Raw genomic sequence first — 16,736 nt, forward strand, 5'->3', positions numbered from 1 at the left:
TTATTTTAAGAACCACAGGTTCAAGATTTACAAGTAATACTTCAAATGAAAGGTATTTCACTTAGGAACTTTGAATTAGCAAAATAGCACATACAGTTTTCACACAAATGGCAATAAGCTATTTTAAAACTAGACAGTGCAATTTTCAACAGTTCCTGGGGGAGGTAAGTGTTTGTTAGTTTTGCAGGTAAGTAAACCACCTACAGGGTTCAAAGTTGGGTCCAAGGTAGCCCACCGTTGGGGGTTGAGGGCAACCCCAAAGTTACCACACCAGCAGCTCAGGGCCGGTCAGGTGCAGAGGTCAAAGTGGTGGCCAAAACGCATAGGCTTCAATGGAGAATGGGGTGCCCCGGTTCCAGTCTGCCAGCAGGTGAGTACCCGCGTCTTTGGAGGGCAGACCAGGGGGGTTTTGTATGGCACCTGGGGGGACACAAGCAGGCACAAAAAGTACACCCTCAGTGGCACGGGGGCGGCCGGGTGCAGAGTGCAAACAGGCGTCGGGTTTGCAATGGATTTCAATGGGAGACCCAGGGGTCTCTTCAGCGAAGCAGGCAGGCGGGGGGGGGGCTCCTCGGGGTAGCCGCCACCTGGGCAAGGGAGAGGGCCACCTGGGGGTCGCTTCTGCACTGGAGGTCGGATCCTTCAGGTCCTGGGAGCTGCGGGTGCAGTGTCTTTACCAGGCGTCGGGTTCTTCGAAGCAGGCAGTCGCGGTCAGGGGGAGCCTCTGGATTCCCTCTGCAGGCGTTGCTGGAAGGGCTCAGGGGGGTCAACTCTGGCTACTCACAGGGTCGCAGTCACCGGGGAGTCCTCCCTGTAGTGTTGTTTCTCCGCAGGTCGAGCCGGGGGCGTCGGGTGCAGAGTGCAAAGTCTCACGCTTCCGGCGGGAAACGTGTGGTCTTTAAAAGTTGCTTCTTTGTTGCAAAGATGTTTCTTCTTTGGAGCAGAGCCGCTGTCCTCGGGAGTTCTTGGTCCTTTTAGATGCAGGGTAGTCCTCTGAGGCTTCAGAGGTCGCTGGACCCTGTGGAGCGCGTCGCTGTTGCAGTTTTCTTGAAGTGGGGAGACAGGCCGGTAGAGCTGGGGCCAAAGCAGTTGGTGTCTCCGTCTTCTCTGCATGGCTTTCAGGTCAGCAGTCCTTCTTCGTCTTAGTTTGCAGGAATCTATCTTGCTAGGTTCTGGGAGCCCCTAAATACTGAATTTAGGGGTGTGTTTAGGTCTGGGGGGTTAGTAGCCAATGGCTACTAGCCCTGAGGGTGGCTACACCCTCTTTGTGCCTCCTCCCTGAGGGGAGGGGGGCACATCCCTAAACCTATTGGGGGAATCCTCCATCTGCAAGATGGAGGATTTCTGAAAGTCAGAGTCACCTCAGCTCAGGACACCTTAGGGGCTGTCCTGACTGGCCAGTGACTCCTCCTTGTTTTTCTCATTATCTCCTGCAGCCTTGCCGCCAAAAGTGGGGCTGTGGCGGGAGGGGGCGGGCATCTCCACTACCTGGAGTGCCCTGGGGTGCTGTAACAAAGGGGGTGAGCCTTTGAGGCTCGCCGCCAAGTGTTACAGTTCCTGCAGGGGAGGTGAGAAGCACCTCCACCCAGTACAGCCTTTGTTACTAGCCACAGAGTGACAAAGGCACTCTCCCCATGTGGCCAGCAACATGTGTGGTGTGTGGCATGCTGGTGAAACTAGTCAGCCCACACTGGAAGTCGGGTATGTTTTCAGGGGGCATCTCTAAGATGCCCTCTGGGATGTATTTCACAATAAAATGTACACAGGCATCAGTGTGCATTAATTGTGCTGAGAAGTTTGATACCAAACTTCCCAGTTTTCAGTGTAGCCATTATGGTGCTGTGGAGTTCGTGTATGACAGACTCCCAGACCATATACTTTTATGGCTACCCTGCACTTACAATGTCTAAGGTTTTTTTAGACACTGTAGGGGCATAGTGCTCATGCACTTATGCCCTCACCTATGGTATAGTGCACCCTGCCTTATGGCTGTAAGGCCTGCTAGAGGGGTGACTTACCTATGCCATAGGCAGTGTGAGGTTGGCATGGCACCCTGAGGGGAGTGCCATGTCGACTTAGTCATTTTCTCCCTACCAGCACACACAAGCTGCCAAGCAGTGTGTCTGTGCCGAGTGAGGAGTCTCCAGGGTGGCATAAGACATGCTGCAGCCCTTAGAGACCTTCCCTGGCATCAGGGCCCTTGGTACCAGGGTTACCAGTTACAAGGGATTTACCTGGATGCCAGGGTGTGCCAATTGTGGAAACAAAGGTACAGGTTAGGGAAAGAACACTGGTGCTGGGGCCTGGTTAGCAGGCCTCGGCACACTTTCAAATCATAACTTGGCATCCGCAAAGGCAAAAAGTCAGGGGGTAACCATGCCAAGGAGGCATTTCCTTACAGCTACTCATTACACCAAAGGCACACTCCACTAGAAAGAAAGGAGCAACAATGGCCTTTCTAGGTAACATACCAATGACAGAAATTTGTAAGGCAGCCACTTGGTCCACACCTGTGTGGCTGTGTTAGCAACACAACAAGCCACAGTAGGACAGGCTGTATTAAGAACATTATTTCAAACAACTTCAACTCCTACAGGCTGACCACCGCTTTTGGGAGGATTACTGCTTTGTAGTCTATGCACAGCATGTGTATCTGCAGCTACACATGCCATTGAACGGAAAATGTCACTTACCCAGTGTACATCTGTTCGTGGCATGTTCCGCTGCAGATTCACATGCGCCCTCCCCGGGAGCCAGTGGCCGTTTAAGTTGCAATTAGGAATTGTATATATGTAAATAAACAATACTTTAGCGCAAACTATGTACATACACATCTATTCCAATGCATGGACATCTTTACTATCCTCATTCTACCACTCCTACCTCACCCTCTGCGGGAAAACAATCTAAGATGGAGTCGATGCCCATGCGCAATGGAGCCGAAAGGGAGGAGTCACTCGGTCCGTGACTCGAAAAGACTTCTTCGAAGAAAAACAACTTGTAACACTCTGAGCCCAACACTAGATGGCAGGAACAGTGCACAGCATGTGAACATGTGAATCTGCAGCTGAACATGCCACGAACAGATGTACACTGGGTAAGTGACATTTTCCATATATATATATATATATATATATATATATATATATATATATATATATATATATGTATATATATGTTCGATGGCATGTGTAGCTGCAGATACACATGCTGTGCACAGTCCGCCATCTGGTGTTGGGCTCGGAGTGTTACAAGTTGTTTTTCTTCGAAGAAGTCTTTTCGAGTCACGAGACCGAGGGACTCCTCCCATTTCGACTCCATTGCGCATGGGCGTCGACTCCATCTTAGATTGTTTTTTTTCCGCCATCGGGTTCGGACGTGTTCCTTTTCGCTCCGTGTTTCGGGTCGGAAAGTTAGTTAGAATCTCGGAAAAAAACGTCGGTATTGTTTGCGTTCGGTATCGGGTTAGTTAGAACAAATCGACACAGAATTCTGAAGAGCTCCGGTGGCCCTTCGGGGTTTTTTCGATCCCCCGTCGGGGCCTGGTCGGCCCGGCCACACGTGACTTCAAGGCTGATGGAACGGACCCCATTCCGCTTCTGCCCAAAATGCCATAACAAGTATCCGTATACAGATCAGCATCTGGTCTGTAACTTGTGCTTGTCTCCCGAGCACAAGGAAGATACTTGTGAAGCCTGTCGAGCGTTTCGGTCGAGAAAGAATGGCGTCGACGCCGACAGGACAAGAGCGTTTCGAGGAGGAAGAAGAAGCTTTCTCCATCCACGAGTCGGACTCGGAAGAGCTCGAGGCCGAAGAAACGCCAAAAACAGTGAGTAAGACGTCGAAACATAAGACTCACGAGAAGTCAACAAAAGCCCAGGGGACGCCACCGCCAACAGGCCATGGCTTAACCCGGAAAATAGGTGACCGATCATCGGCACCGAAAAAGGGCACGCTTGTCGCAAAGTCATCCGACTCAGGTCGAGATACCGCCACACAGCAACCTCGGACCCGAGACAGCGCCTCCGAAAAAATTCGGCACCGAGACAGCGGCACCGAAGAAGTTTGGCACCGGGACACCACGCCGAAAATAAAAAAGGTTTCTTCAGAGCCTAAAAAGACATCCGAAAAAGTTTCGGTTCCGAAACATCCAGCCTCGGAGCCGAAAACAGGTTCCTACACAGAGGAACAAGGATTAACCTCCCAAATGCAAAAGCATAGATTCGGAGAGGAACTTGAAGCTGTAGAGCCAGACTATACACAAAGAAGGCTCCACATTCATGAGGACACAGGGAAGATAACCACTCTTCCCCCAATTAAAATAAAAAGAAAACTTGCCTTTCAACAAAAGGACAAGCAGCCACAGGCAAAAGTGGCAAGGAAAACAACTCCACCACGGTCAATACATGCATCACCAGTAACCACTCCACCACTGATGCACTCCCCAGCTCATACTACAATGAGTCAAGGTGATCCCGATGCATTGGACCTTTACGACGCCCCAGTATCAGACAACAGCCCAGACTCGTACCCTGCAAGGCCGTCGCCACCTGAGGACAGTACATCTTACACACAGGTGGTCGCAAGGGCAGCTGCTTTTCACAACGTCACCTTGCATTCCGAACCAATTGAGGATGACTTTTTGTTTAACACCCTATCATCCACCCATAGCCAGTACCAAAGCCTTCCTATGCTCCCAGGAATGCTAAAACATTCAAAACAAATCTTTCAAGATCCTGTTAAAGGCAGAGCCATACCTCCAAGGGTGGAGAAAAAATACAAGCCACCGCCAACAGATCCCGTTTATATTACAACGCAATTGACACCGGACTCAGTAGTTGTCGGGGCAGCTCGTAAGAGAGCGAACTCTCATACCTCAGGGGACGCACCACCTCCAGACAAGGAGAGTCGTAAATTTGATGCTGCGGGCAAAAGGGTGGCAGCACAAGCAGCACACCAATGGCGCATTGCCAATTCACAAGCACTTTTGGCAAGATATGATAGAGCTCATTGGGATGAAATGCAGCATTTCATAGAACACTTACCCAAAGAGTTCCAAAAAAGGGCGCAACAGGTGGTGGAAGAAGGACAAAGTATCTCAAATAATCAGATACGGTCTTCAATGGATGCAGCAGATACGGCTGCAAGGACAGTAAACACTGCAATAACAATAAGAAGGCACGCATGGATGCGTACTTCGGGGTTCAAGCCGGAAATTCAACAAGCCGTGATAAATATGCCCTTTAATGAACAGCAGTTGTTTGGGCTGGAAGTCGACACTGCTATTGAGAAACTCAAGAAAGACACTGATACAGCCAAAGCCATGGGCGCACTCTACTCTCCGCAGAACAGAGGCACTTTTCGCAAAACACCTTTTAGGGGAGGGTTTCGAGGTCAACCAACAGAAACCACAACATCACAAGCAAGGCCCACTTACCAGAGCCAATATCAGTGGGGAGGTTTTCGGGGGCAAGATAGAGGGGGCCAATTCCAGAAGAATATGGGAAAGTTCCAAAGCCCCAAAACTCCTCAAAATAAACAGTGACTTACAAGTCACACAACCCCATCACATAACATCTGTGGGGGGGAGACTAAGCCAATTTTACAAACATTGGGAGGAAATAACAACAGACACTTGGGTCTTAGCAATTATCCAGCATGGTTATTGCATAGAATTTCTCAAATTCCCTCCAAACATCCCACCGAAAACACACAGTATGTCAAAACAACATATAGACCTTCTAGGACTAGAAGTTCAAGCATTGCTACAAAAAGAAGCAATAGAATTAGTACCAAATCTACAGATAAACACAGGAGTTTACTCACTGTACTTTCTAATACCCAAAAAGGATGGCAGTCTGAGACCAATACTAGATCTCAGAACACTAAATACCTACATCAAATCAGACCACTTTCACATGGTTACATTACAAGACGTAATCCTACTGCTCAAACAACAAGACTACATGACAACACTAGACCTAAAGGATGCGTATTTCCATATACCAATACATCCTTCACACAGAAAATACCTAAGGTTCGTATTCCAAGGAATACATTACCAATTCAAAGTGTTGCCATTCGGAATAACAACTGCGCCAAGAGTTTTTACAAAATGCCTGGCAGTAGTAGCTGCACATATCAGAAGGTAGCAAATACATGTGTTCCCGTACTTAGACGACTGGTTAATCAAAACCAACACGCTAAGACAGTGTTCACAGCACACAAAATATGTCATACAAATCCACCACAAACTAGGTTTCTCGATCAACTACGCAAAGTCACACCTTATGCCGTGTCAAACACAGCAATACTTAGGAGCGACAATCAACACAGCAAAAGGGATTGCCACTCCAAGTCCACAAAGGGTTCAAACATTTCACAATGTAATACAGGCCATGTATCCAAAACAAAGGATACAAGTCAAAATGGTAATGAAACTGCTAGGCATGATGTCTTCATGCATAGCCATTGTCCCAAACGCAAGGTTGCACATGCGGCCCTTACAACAGTGCCTAGCATCACAATGGTCACAAGCACAGGGTCAGCTTCTAGATCTGGTGTTGATAGACCGCCAAACATACATCTTGCTTCTATGGTGGAACAGTATAAATTTAAACCAAGGGCGGCCTTTCCAAGACCCAGTGCCACAATACGTCATAACGACAGATGCTTCCATGACAGGGTGTGGAGCACACCTCAATCAACACAGCATCCAAGGACAATGGGACATACATCAAAGACAGTTTCACATAAATCACTTAGAACTGTTAGCGGTATTTCTAGCGCTGAAAGCATTTCAGCCCATAATAACCCACAAATACATTCTGGTCAAAACAGACAACATGACAACAATGTATTACTTAAACAAACAGGGAGGGACGCACTCAACACAGTTGTGTCTCCTTACACAAAAAATATGGCATTGGGCGATTCACAACCACATTCGCCTAATAGCACAATTTATTCCAGGGATTCAGAACCAGTTAGCAGACAATCTCTCTCGGGATCACCAACAAATCCACGAATGGGAGATTCACCCCCAAATACTAAACACTTACTTTCAAATTTGGGGAACACCTCAAATAGATCTATTTGCAACAAAGGAAAACTCAAAATGCCAAAACTTCGCATCCAGGTACCCACAGGATCAATCCCAAGGCAATGCTCTATGGATGAACTGGTCAGTCAGGGATATTTGCGTACGCTTTTCCCCCTCTCCAGCTCCTTCCATATCTAGTAAACAGGTTGAGTCAAAACAAACTCAAACTCATACTAATAGCACCAACATGGGAGAGGCAACCTTGGTACACAACACTACTAGACCTTTCAGTAGTACCTCATGTCAAACTACCCAACAGACCAGATCGGTTAACACAACACAAACAACAGATCAGACATCCAAATCCAGCATCTCTGAATCTAGCAATTTGGCTCCTGAAATCCTAGAATTCGGACACTTAGACCTCACACAAGAATGTATGGAGGTCATAAGACAAGCTAGGAAACCTACCACTAGACACTGCTATGCAAATAAGTGGAAAAGATTTGTTTATTACTGCCATAATAATCAAATCCAGCCATTACACGCATCTCCAAAAGATATAGTAGGATATTTACTACATTTACAAAAGTCAAATCTAGCTTTCTCTTCCATAAAGATACATCTTACCGCAATATCAGCTTACCTGCAAATTACTCATTCAACTTCATTATTTAGAATACCAGTCATAAAAGCGTTTATGGAAGGCCTAAAGAGAATTATACCACCAAGAACACCACCTGTTCCTTCATGGAACCTCAACATTGTCTTAACACGACTCATGGGTCCACCATTTGAACCCATGCATTCTTGTGAAATGCAATACTTAACGTGGAAAGTTGCGTTTTTTAATTGCCATCACATCTCTAAGAAGAGTGAGTGAAATTCAAGCTTTTACCATACAAGAACCATTTATTCAAATACACAAAAATAAAATAGTACTACGAACAAATCCAAAATTTTTACCAAAGGTAATCTCACCGTTCCACTTGAATCAAACGGTAGAATTACCAGTGTTCTTCCCACAGCCAGATTCCATAGCTGAAAGAGCGCTACATACATTAGACATCAAAAGAGCGCTAATGTACTACATTGACAGAACAAAACTAATTCGAAAAACAAAACAACTATTTATTGCTTTTCAAAAACCTCATACAGGAAATCCAATTTCTAAACAAGGCATTGCTAGATGTATAGTTAAGTGCATTCAAACTTGCTATATTAAAGCAAAGAGAGAGCTGCCTATTACACCAAAGGCACACTCAACCAGAAAGAAGGGTGCTACCATGGCCTTTCTAGGAAATATTCCAATGAACGAAATATGTAAGGCAGCAACATGGTCTACGCCTCATACATTTACCAAACACTACTGTGTGGATGTGTTAACTGCACAACAGGCCACAGTAGGTCAAGCTGTACTAAGAACATTATTTCAAACTACTTCAACTCCTACAGGCTGAACCACCGCTTTTGGGGAGATAACTGCTTACTAGTCTATGCACAGCATGTGTATCTGCAGCTACACATGCCATCGAACAGAAAATGTCACTTACCCAGTGTACATCTGTTTGTGGCATTAGTCGCTGCAGATTCACATGCGCCCACCCTCCTCCCCGGCAGCCTGTAGCCGTTTAGAAGTAGATCTTGAACATTTGTACATTTGTAAATATATTACTTTAAGCTTCATTATGTACATACGTATTTACTCCATTGCATGGGCACTATTACTAGCATACACAACTCCTACCTCACCCTCTGCGGGGAAAACAATCTCAGATGGAGACGACGCCCATGCGCAATGGAGTCGAAATGGGAGGAGTCCCTCGGTCTCGTGACTCGAAAAGACTTCTTCGAAGAAAAACAACTTGTAACACTCCGAGCCCAACACCAGATGGCGGACTGTGCACAGCATGTGAATCTGCAGCGACTAATGCCACGAACAGATGTACACTGGGTAAGTGACATTTTCCATATTTAACATTCCATTAGCATGGACATCTCTTTTCTTTATACTCTATCACTCCTACCTTACCCTCTGCGGGAAAACAATCTAACATGGAGTCGATGCCCATGCGCAATGGAGCCAAAGAGGAGGAGTCACTCGATCCCGTGACTCAAACACTTCTTTGAAGAAAAACAACTTGTAGCACTCCGAGCCCAACACTAGATGGCAAAAGTATATGCAGAGCATGTGAATCTGCAGCAGAACATAGCACAAATGGATGTACACTGGGGAAGTGACATTATTATTTATATATATATATATATATATATATATATATATATATATATATATATATATATATATATATATATATATATAATTTCTTCAACAGATGGACTGTTAGCCATCTGACGGCTGCACCGATCCCATCACGTATCTCCCAAATCTCGAAATCAATTAATTCCAGAGCGCTCGTATTTAGTTCATGAGTTTATTTTCTTGTACAGGTAATCCAGAGTCCCAAGTAAAATGTCTGTGTATATATACACACACACACACATACTTACCTGCACAATATTTTTGTGATCAGTATTCTGGCTATATTTTTGTAGCACAATATTTAACCTATTCTGATAGCATAGTCTGTGTCCAAGAATCCAAGGTTCTGGAATTCCACATGGGAGATATTGTAGTGTGTAAGAATATTAACAAACATCCCCAGATGGAGAATCTTGGAGCCCATCCAATCCCTGGCTTCCCTATGCAGCTGTCACCTCTAAGAGTAACAGGAAAGTTCAGTCTCTCTTCCCTAGTAACCTCTGGAAGCTCTGTGCAGTGCTCACCTGAAGGAGTCGGAGGAAAGATCAGTCTCTATTCCTATTTATCTCTTGGCATCGATCTGCAGGGATCATTTTTAGGCATGTAATGTAAGCACAGTGTTTAGGCTTGTGTAACTCTTTGCCCCACTCTGTGTGACTAAACCTGCTGACATTCACTAGACATGTTCCTCTGAAGTTGCAGTATTAGTATTTTACTGTTTTTTTTCCCACTTAACTGACACAATACGATACCCTATTGTGCAATCTATCCCTACCACCAAATAGGATTTTTAGCATTGTGTACAAGGTGCAGTGGCATGTCACAATCACTCAGTGGTGCAGAGAGCACTATCCTTTGAGCAGTCACCAGATTGGATTTTTGATCAGACTTTATTCTCTTTAGAAAACGCTGTATGGAGCCAATGTGGTCATCTTTGAAGGTATCATGGCGTTTGCAGATCCGGAGCTCCTGAAGGTAACAAAGAGAATGTGGAGGAGAGCAAGGCATCCAGGGTGGAGACAGACTGGAGAGAGAGAACAACATTTAGGGAGACGGAAAGAGGAAGGAACGGGTGAGACAGAACAGTGAGAAATGAGAAACCCCAAGTGTAGGGAGGTAAACATCTGAGAGAAGTGGTGAGAAATGGAAGTAAAACAGCATTGTGAGGTGAAGGGATAAGTGTAAGGAAGAGAAGAACAAAAAGGAGATAGCAAGGGAGAATTGAGACTGATGGAGTGAGACATGAGTGCAGTCGAGTGAGAAGTGTGAGTTACAGATGAATATCAGGTGGAAAAGCAGCACACAATTAAAATATTCATGCTGGAGAGTAAATTATAGTATGGAGACAAAACAATTTTATCTGCCTTTGCTCTCACCTGCCCTGTGTCACCAAACCAAGAGACTTGCAGGTGTCTTATTTTATAAATTAATTCCAGCACCATTTGTGACAGAACTTTCCAATTTTAACAACTATTCCGCAACAGAGAGAATCAATATTTTATTTCTAGCAAAGGTAAAAAAAATGTTTAATTCTTTTTAGAGTTTACATCACAGTCTTATAAAACATATCCTTAAAGTGAATGAAGATTCATGAGACTGTTTTAAGAATGTTAATATCCCAGGACTGTGTACTAATGTAATGCTTTGGGCCTGATCTTCAATGGTACATTCTTAGACGTGTTTGCCCTCAGATAGCATATTTCCTGCTTGAGAGTTGGTAGAGAAATGACTACTGTCCTTTATTCATTGAGAGAACATTCATGTTTTGAGGGGGCTGGACGACTTGTACCAATAACGGACATCCAGACTCTCCTTTCATAAGCACTTGACTAAGCATCTGACATGTGATTCATAAATTAGCCCCAGGAATGCCTAAGATACAGGGACAAGCCTATTCACATCAGCAGGTTCCTGTCTGTCAGCGGACACAGTTTGAGAAATGCATTTGACCCCAATTCACATTGAAATGCTGCTAATCATTATAACTGAGGAATAGTTTAAATGGGTACATTAACGCTAATGTTCAGGGTATAAGCAAGGTAAACTCAGCTTAGTTTTCTCCTGTGTGCTTTGTCCCTCCCATTTACGAGGTCTAAGCAGGTAGCAGAAAAGGCGATTAGTTACTCATGTACCTATCATCTTACTTGCTTCCACCCTGCTAAGATTCTGCTCATTTTTATTTTCTTCAAAGTAGTTCAAAACTATTTCTGAAATCTTCTGCCACTTAACTGTTCTATAATCAATTGCATTTGATCATTTTTTCTATTAAATGTCCATCTTTCGCTTATTCACATTTCATTTTCCCATGATTCTTTAAAAAAATATATATATATCAAGTTTAATACTGATATTTTGCATGCATATTGTCAGATCCGCAATGTGCTTTAAAGCCTTGTATGTCTCTCCTTCAGGAGATAAAACAAACTTTTTACAATTATTTTATTTTGATGTAGTTACAAAAGAAACAGGATAACAATCTAATAATTGTTTCAAAGCATGAACCATATATATTCTTACCCTTGATCACCATTTTCCCAAAACCATTATTCTGTCAACACTCAATAGTCTATCAATAGTACCAAAATTCCATGCTTTGACCATCCTCTAGATCCCCATAATTCTTATCCATCTTAGCTATTTCCAACAGTACTGTTCACAGTAAGTCTCCAAGTTGTCCATTTTTTTCTCTAAACCACATTCTGCTAAAATTAACCTAATGTTTTAATCCTAAAATAATAATTTATTTAAAACATAGACTTGTTGACGGTCCATTTTAGATTCTTCATTTTGTCTATCTCATGTTCCTTTTCAGTTAACAATATCATATTAGTTAATGGTTAGAATAATTTCAAAAGTTGCAATTTTGTTCAAATAGATTGTATGCTCCTTTGTTTCTTTATTAAACAATAAGTTACGCATAAAATATTTCAGGTTCACATTAAGTTTATATATTTGTTTTATTTTTATATATTTTGTGACTGGGTGCAAGTGAAGCAGCAACAACTAAAACTGATTAAATCAGCTAAATTATTAATGTCTTCAAATGCCTGCCACGTTTCAAATCCTTTAAATTATGCTGGTTTTGATAGTTCAAGTCGAATAGGTTATTGCGACTAAACATTTGTGCACCCAGCATCATGCTTGGATTCCACCCCTCGCAGTTGATGCCTATTTCTGTTTTCTTTGAAGTCTTTCAAATCAGCTTCTGAATGTTTAGTAAAGATCTATTCTTCAATATTCATTTCTCTTTATCAGTTTTTCATCACAGTTCCTTATTTTTCACGTTCATATCTTATTTCTGTTGAAACACAGTTTTTCATGTGGAATCTTCAGAAAGTGTGTAAATGTTGCCACACCCTCAGTCCATTGCAAAACTGGTATGACTCTACTTTAGAAGCTAAAACAATTGATTTTCAATTAATTTGAAAAAAAAAAATTGTATGAAAATACAATGGCAGGATTGGGACGCAAACAAGCACCTTTCATTGTGATTATGTCATTCACCTAGAAATGTGTGTTAACATAGATCTTGGCACAACCTCTGCACAAGTGAAGCCTAAATTATGTTTAAAAACATGCTACCATATTGTATAAACCTATTTACGTTTATATTATTGCACTGCCATGGATAGGCAAATTTTTCAGTTAGGTTAGAAAAATTATCATTTCAGGGACAATGGAACACATGAGTTTGATTAGATTTTAAAGATGTCAAGATTTAAGATGTAACTTTTCTGATTTCATTCTCCAAGTGCATATATATAACAGTAATCGAATGTCAACTCTCCATTGAAACAGAATGGAGGCTGCAGTGCACCAATTGGTGCAAGGACAGAGGAAACTGGAATGGGCACTGGAATGGCAGAAGTCCTCCACGAAAGCGGGCTGTACATCTTTAAAGATGCCATGAAAGCTCATGTAGAGAGCCTATACAAGGTGGTGTGGACCAGTTCCAGCTCACCTCCAACATATCTGGGGCTCAAGGACCAACACCCATAGGACCCAACGTTGCCCTACCAAAATATGTCACGGGGGAGGACCCTGATACTTTTTTGTTGAACTTAAAAAGGTCTGCCCGCGACTGTGCTTGGCCTCCAGCAAAATGGCACTTCTTCCTCACCCCCTCCTTACGGGAGAGGCACAAAGCACTCCCGAATGCTTCCTTCATGACTTTAAGGAACAAGCAAGGAAGTCTGTATGGGCCATCCCTATCATTGACTTTATATGGAGTGAGGGGATCAAGGTCATGCAGAACCCGGCAACAGTTCCACCAGTGCCACAGAAGCTCGACAAGAAATATAAAGCAACTCAGGACTCTCCGGCATGTTTGACTGGCCATCCAAAACCAGACTCTGTCATCTCTCAAGCTGCTCAAAGGCGTTATAAGAACCCGCCAGCACCTATATCTACTCCTCCTGATAGAGAAGGAAGGAGATTAGATAATGTGGGCAAGAGATTCTCGTCCATGTCCGCCATAACTGTTCGGGCAGCAAATTCCCTAGCGATTTTGGGTCGATATGATCGACAAATGTGGTCGGATATGCAGGCTTTCATGGACCTCATTCCGGAGAGCAAACAAGCAGAGGCACGAAAGATCCTTCAAGAAGGAGAGCGTACGTCTGAAGAGATAATTGATTGCGCCCTGGATATAGCCTCCACCAGCTTTCGCCAATTGTCGGGAGCTGCGGTATTACGCCGCCAGGGTTGGTTGAAAGCCACCTCTTTCAGACCAGAGGTACAGTCCAGAATTCTTGACATGTCGTACGACGGAGAATCTCTCTTCGGCAAGCACGTAGACAACGCATTGCAGGCCATCAAGGCTGACACAGATACTGCTCGATCCCTGGGTACTTTGCAGTACCGGAAGCAGCCCTTTTGGGGTGCAAGAGGAAGGGGATTTACGACATTTCAAGGTTCCTACCACAGGCAGTATCAGCAGCCTCAATGTAGACCGGCCTACAACAGTAGGCCGGTCCACCGCCTCATACACCAGACAGGGAGGAAGGAGAAAACAGTTCCCAAACCCGGGATCAACGTCGGAAACAATGATTCTTACCAGACACCGGCTACCCTCCCCCAGAATTTACAGAACCATCAAGTGGGAGCGAACATCTCCAATTACCGCCAGAATTAGAAAAGTATAACATCGGACAAGTGGGTGCTTGATATAGTGGCTCGAGGTCATATGTTGGAATTTATACAAAAACCACCACACCATCCGCCATGAAAATCCAAACTGCTCTGTCTACGCCTGCTTCAGCAGGAGGTGTTCCTGATGCTCGCCAAGGGAGCGAAGGAGGAGGTTCCGGTTCAGCAAAGAGGACTCGGGTTCTATTCCCGGTTATTTCTAATAAGGAAGAGGTCAGGGGAAAGGAGACCGATCCTGGATCTCAGAAAGCTGAACAAGTTCCTACGGAAGCAATCCTTTCATATGATCACGCTGTCGGATATCCTACACCTTTTAAATCCTGGAGACTATATGACAACAATGGATCTCCAGGATGCTTATTTCCACATACTGATACACGTAAAACATCACAAGTATCTCCTGCTTTACTGTGGCTGGTGCCCATTAACAATTCAGAGTTCTCCCATTCGGCTTGAAGTCAGCTCCACGAATTTTCACGAAATGTCTTGCCCCAGTAGCAGGTTTTCTCCGCAGCAGGGGTTTTCAGGTGTTCCCAAACCTGGACGACTGGCTGATAAACGCTCCTTCATCACAACTAGCTTCCAAGGCTACAAACGCCTGCCTAGAATTATTTAACAGTTTGGGACTAACAGTGAATCTCCAGAAGTCAGTCACTCTTCCCACACGCAGGATAGTCTTTTTGGGAGCAGAACTCAACACCATCGAAAACAAGGCGTACCTCACTCCGGCACGGCAGCAGAAACTAGCCAACTTGGCTGTTAGCATCTCAAAAAGAAGGTCCGTTTCAGTACGACTTTTCAAGTCGCTCCTAGGCATTTTTCCTCGTCAATCGTCCTGGTTCATCTAGTAAGGTTGAGAATGAGACCTTTACAGGAGGAGTTACAGCTCCAATGGACCCAGTTACAAGGATCCTTCGAGGACTTGATAAGTGTTACACCAAGGATACTGGGAGCTTTGCAATGGTGGTCTCAGGTCAGTCATCTCTCTCAAGGGCTCACCTTTCTCACGCCACCCTGTCCCTCTCAAGGGAAGCTCAGTCTCTTTGGGACTGGCTCACGCTGCACAACATTTGCCTCAGGGTGGAGCACCTGCCAGGTGTCAACAACGTCCTGGCGGACTCTCTCAGCAGGACAGACGACAACTGCCATGAATGGGAACTCAACCAGAGAGTACTGGACAGCATCTTCCAATGCTGGGGACAACCGACCCTGGATTTATTTTTCACCAATCAGAACGCCAAATGCCAATTCTACGCCAGTCGATACCCATGCCCAGGATTGTGGGGAAATGCTCTTTCGATGAGATGGTCCAGGATCTTTGCGTACGCTTTCCCCCATCCCATTTATCCCCAGACTCTTGAAGAAGATGAAGTTGGAGGGCTGCAAGATCATACTCATAGCGCCCAGGTGGCCCAGGCAGTATTGGTACACGGAGCTTCTACTCCTGTCCGTGGCCAATCCCATGTGCCTTCCCTGCAACCACAACCTTCTCACGAAGACGCAAGGTCAAATTCTTCACCCGGATCCAGCATCTCTGCAATTGCACGCTTGGCTCCTGAGTTCTGTGAGTTCCAGGGTATGAACATTGAGGAAGAATGCAGACTGATTTTATATAGGGCACGAGCGGACAGTACAAATAAGACATACAAGCTCAAATCAAAGAGATTTTGTGTCTGGTGTTTGCAGAACAAGTTCCATCCTTTGAAGATTGAGCCGGAGCACATTCTTTCATATCTCCTCGCCCTGTCAAAGGCTGGGCTATGTCACACATCCGTTAAGATCCATTTGGCAGCTATAGCTTCCTATAGACGCTCAGCTGATATACCCTCGCTTGGCTCATACAGAATTATTAAACAGTTCATGAAAGGCCTCTTCCGCACTTTTCCTCCGGGGCATCCACCTCCGCCAGAGTGGCATCTGAATGTAGTCCTATCCCAGCTAATGAAAGCTCTGTTCGAACTCATTCACAGAGCGGAACTCAAATACATCACATGGAAGGTGGCAACTCTGCCTGCTCTTACTTCCACCAGAAGAGTCAGCGATATACAGGCCTTTAATATTAAGGAACCTTTTCTGTTTTTTTCATATGACTTTGTCCTTCTTAGGACTAATCCCAGGTACATTCCTAAAGTACCCTCATAATTTCACCTGAATGAACCAGTAATATTAAGAACTTTTTTCCCAAATCCGTTGACAATTGCAGAAAAGACTCTGCGTTCCTTGGACATCCAGAGATGGCTGAAATTTTACCTTCGGAGTTCCAAGCAGGTTAGGAAGACAGAC

The 16,736-nt window shown here is 44.5% G+C and overlaps 1 protein-coding gene across 3 annotated transcripts in view; it reads left to right on the forward strand.

The window, feature by feature from the left end:
- The window catches only part of UCKL1 (uridine-cytidine kinase 1 like 1), a 332,854-nt gene that overhangs the window by 182,321 nt on the left and 133,797 nt on the right, over positions 1-16,736 (forward strand). For all 3 annotated transcript variants that reach the window (XM_069243249.1, XM_069243248.1, XM_069243250.1), the window contains exon 5: positions 10,209-10,280. In XM_069243249.1, the coding sequence (XP_069099350.1) occupies positions 10,209-10,280 (72 nt within the window). The remainder of the gene's footprint in view (positions 1-10,208; positions 10,281-16,736) is intronic.

This window comes from Pleurodeles waltl, chromosome 7 (genome assembly GCF_031143425.1).
Source record: "Pleurodeles waltl isolate 20211129_DDA chromosome 7, aPleWal1.hap1.20221129, whole genome shotgun sequence".
Taxonomy (NCBI): Eukaryota; Metazoa; Chordata; class Amphibia; order Caudata; family Salamandridae; genus Pleurodeles; species Pleurodeles waltl.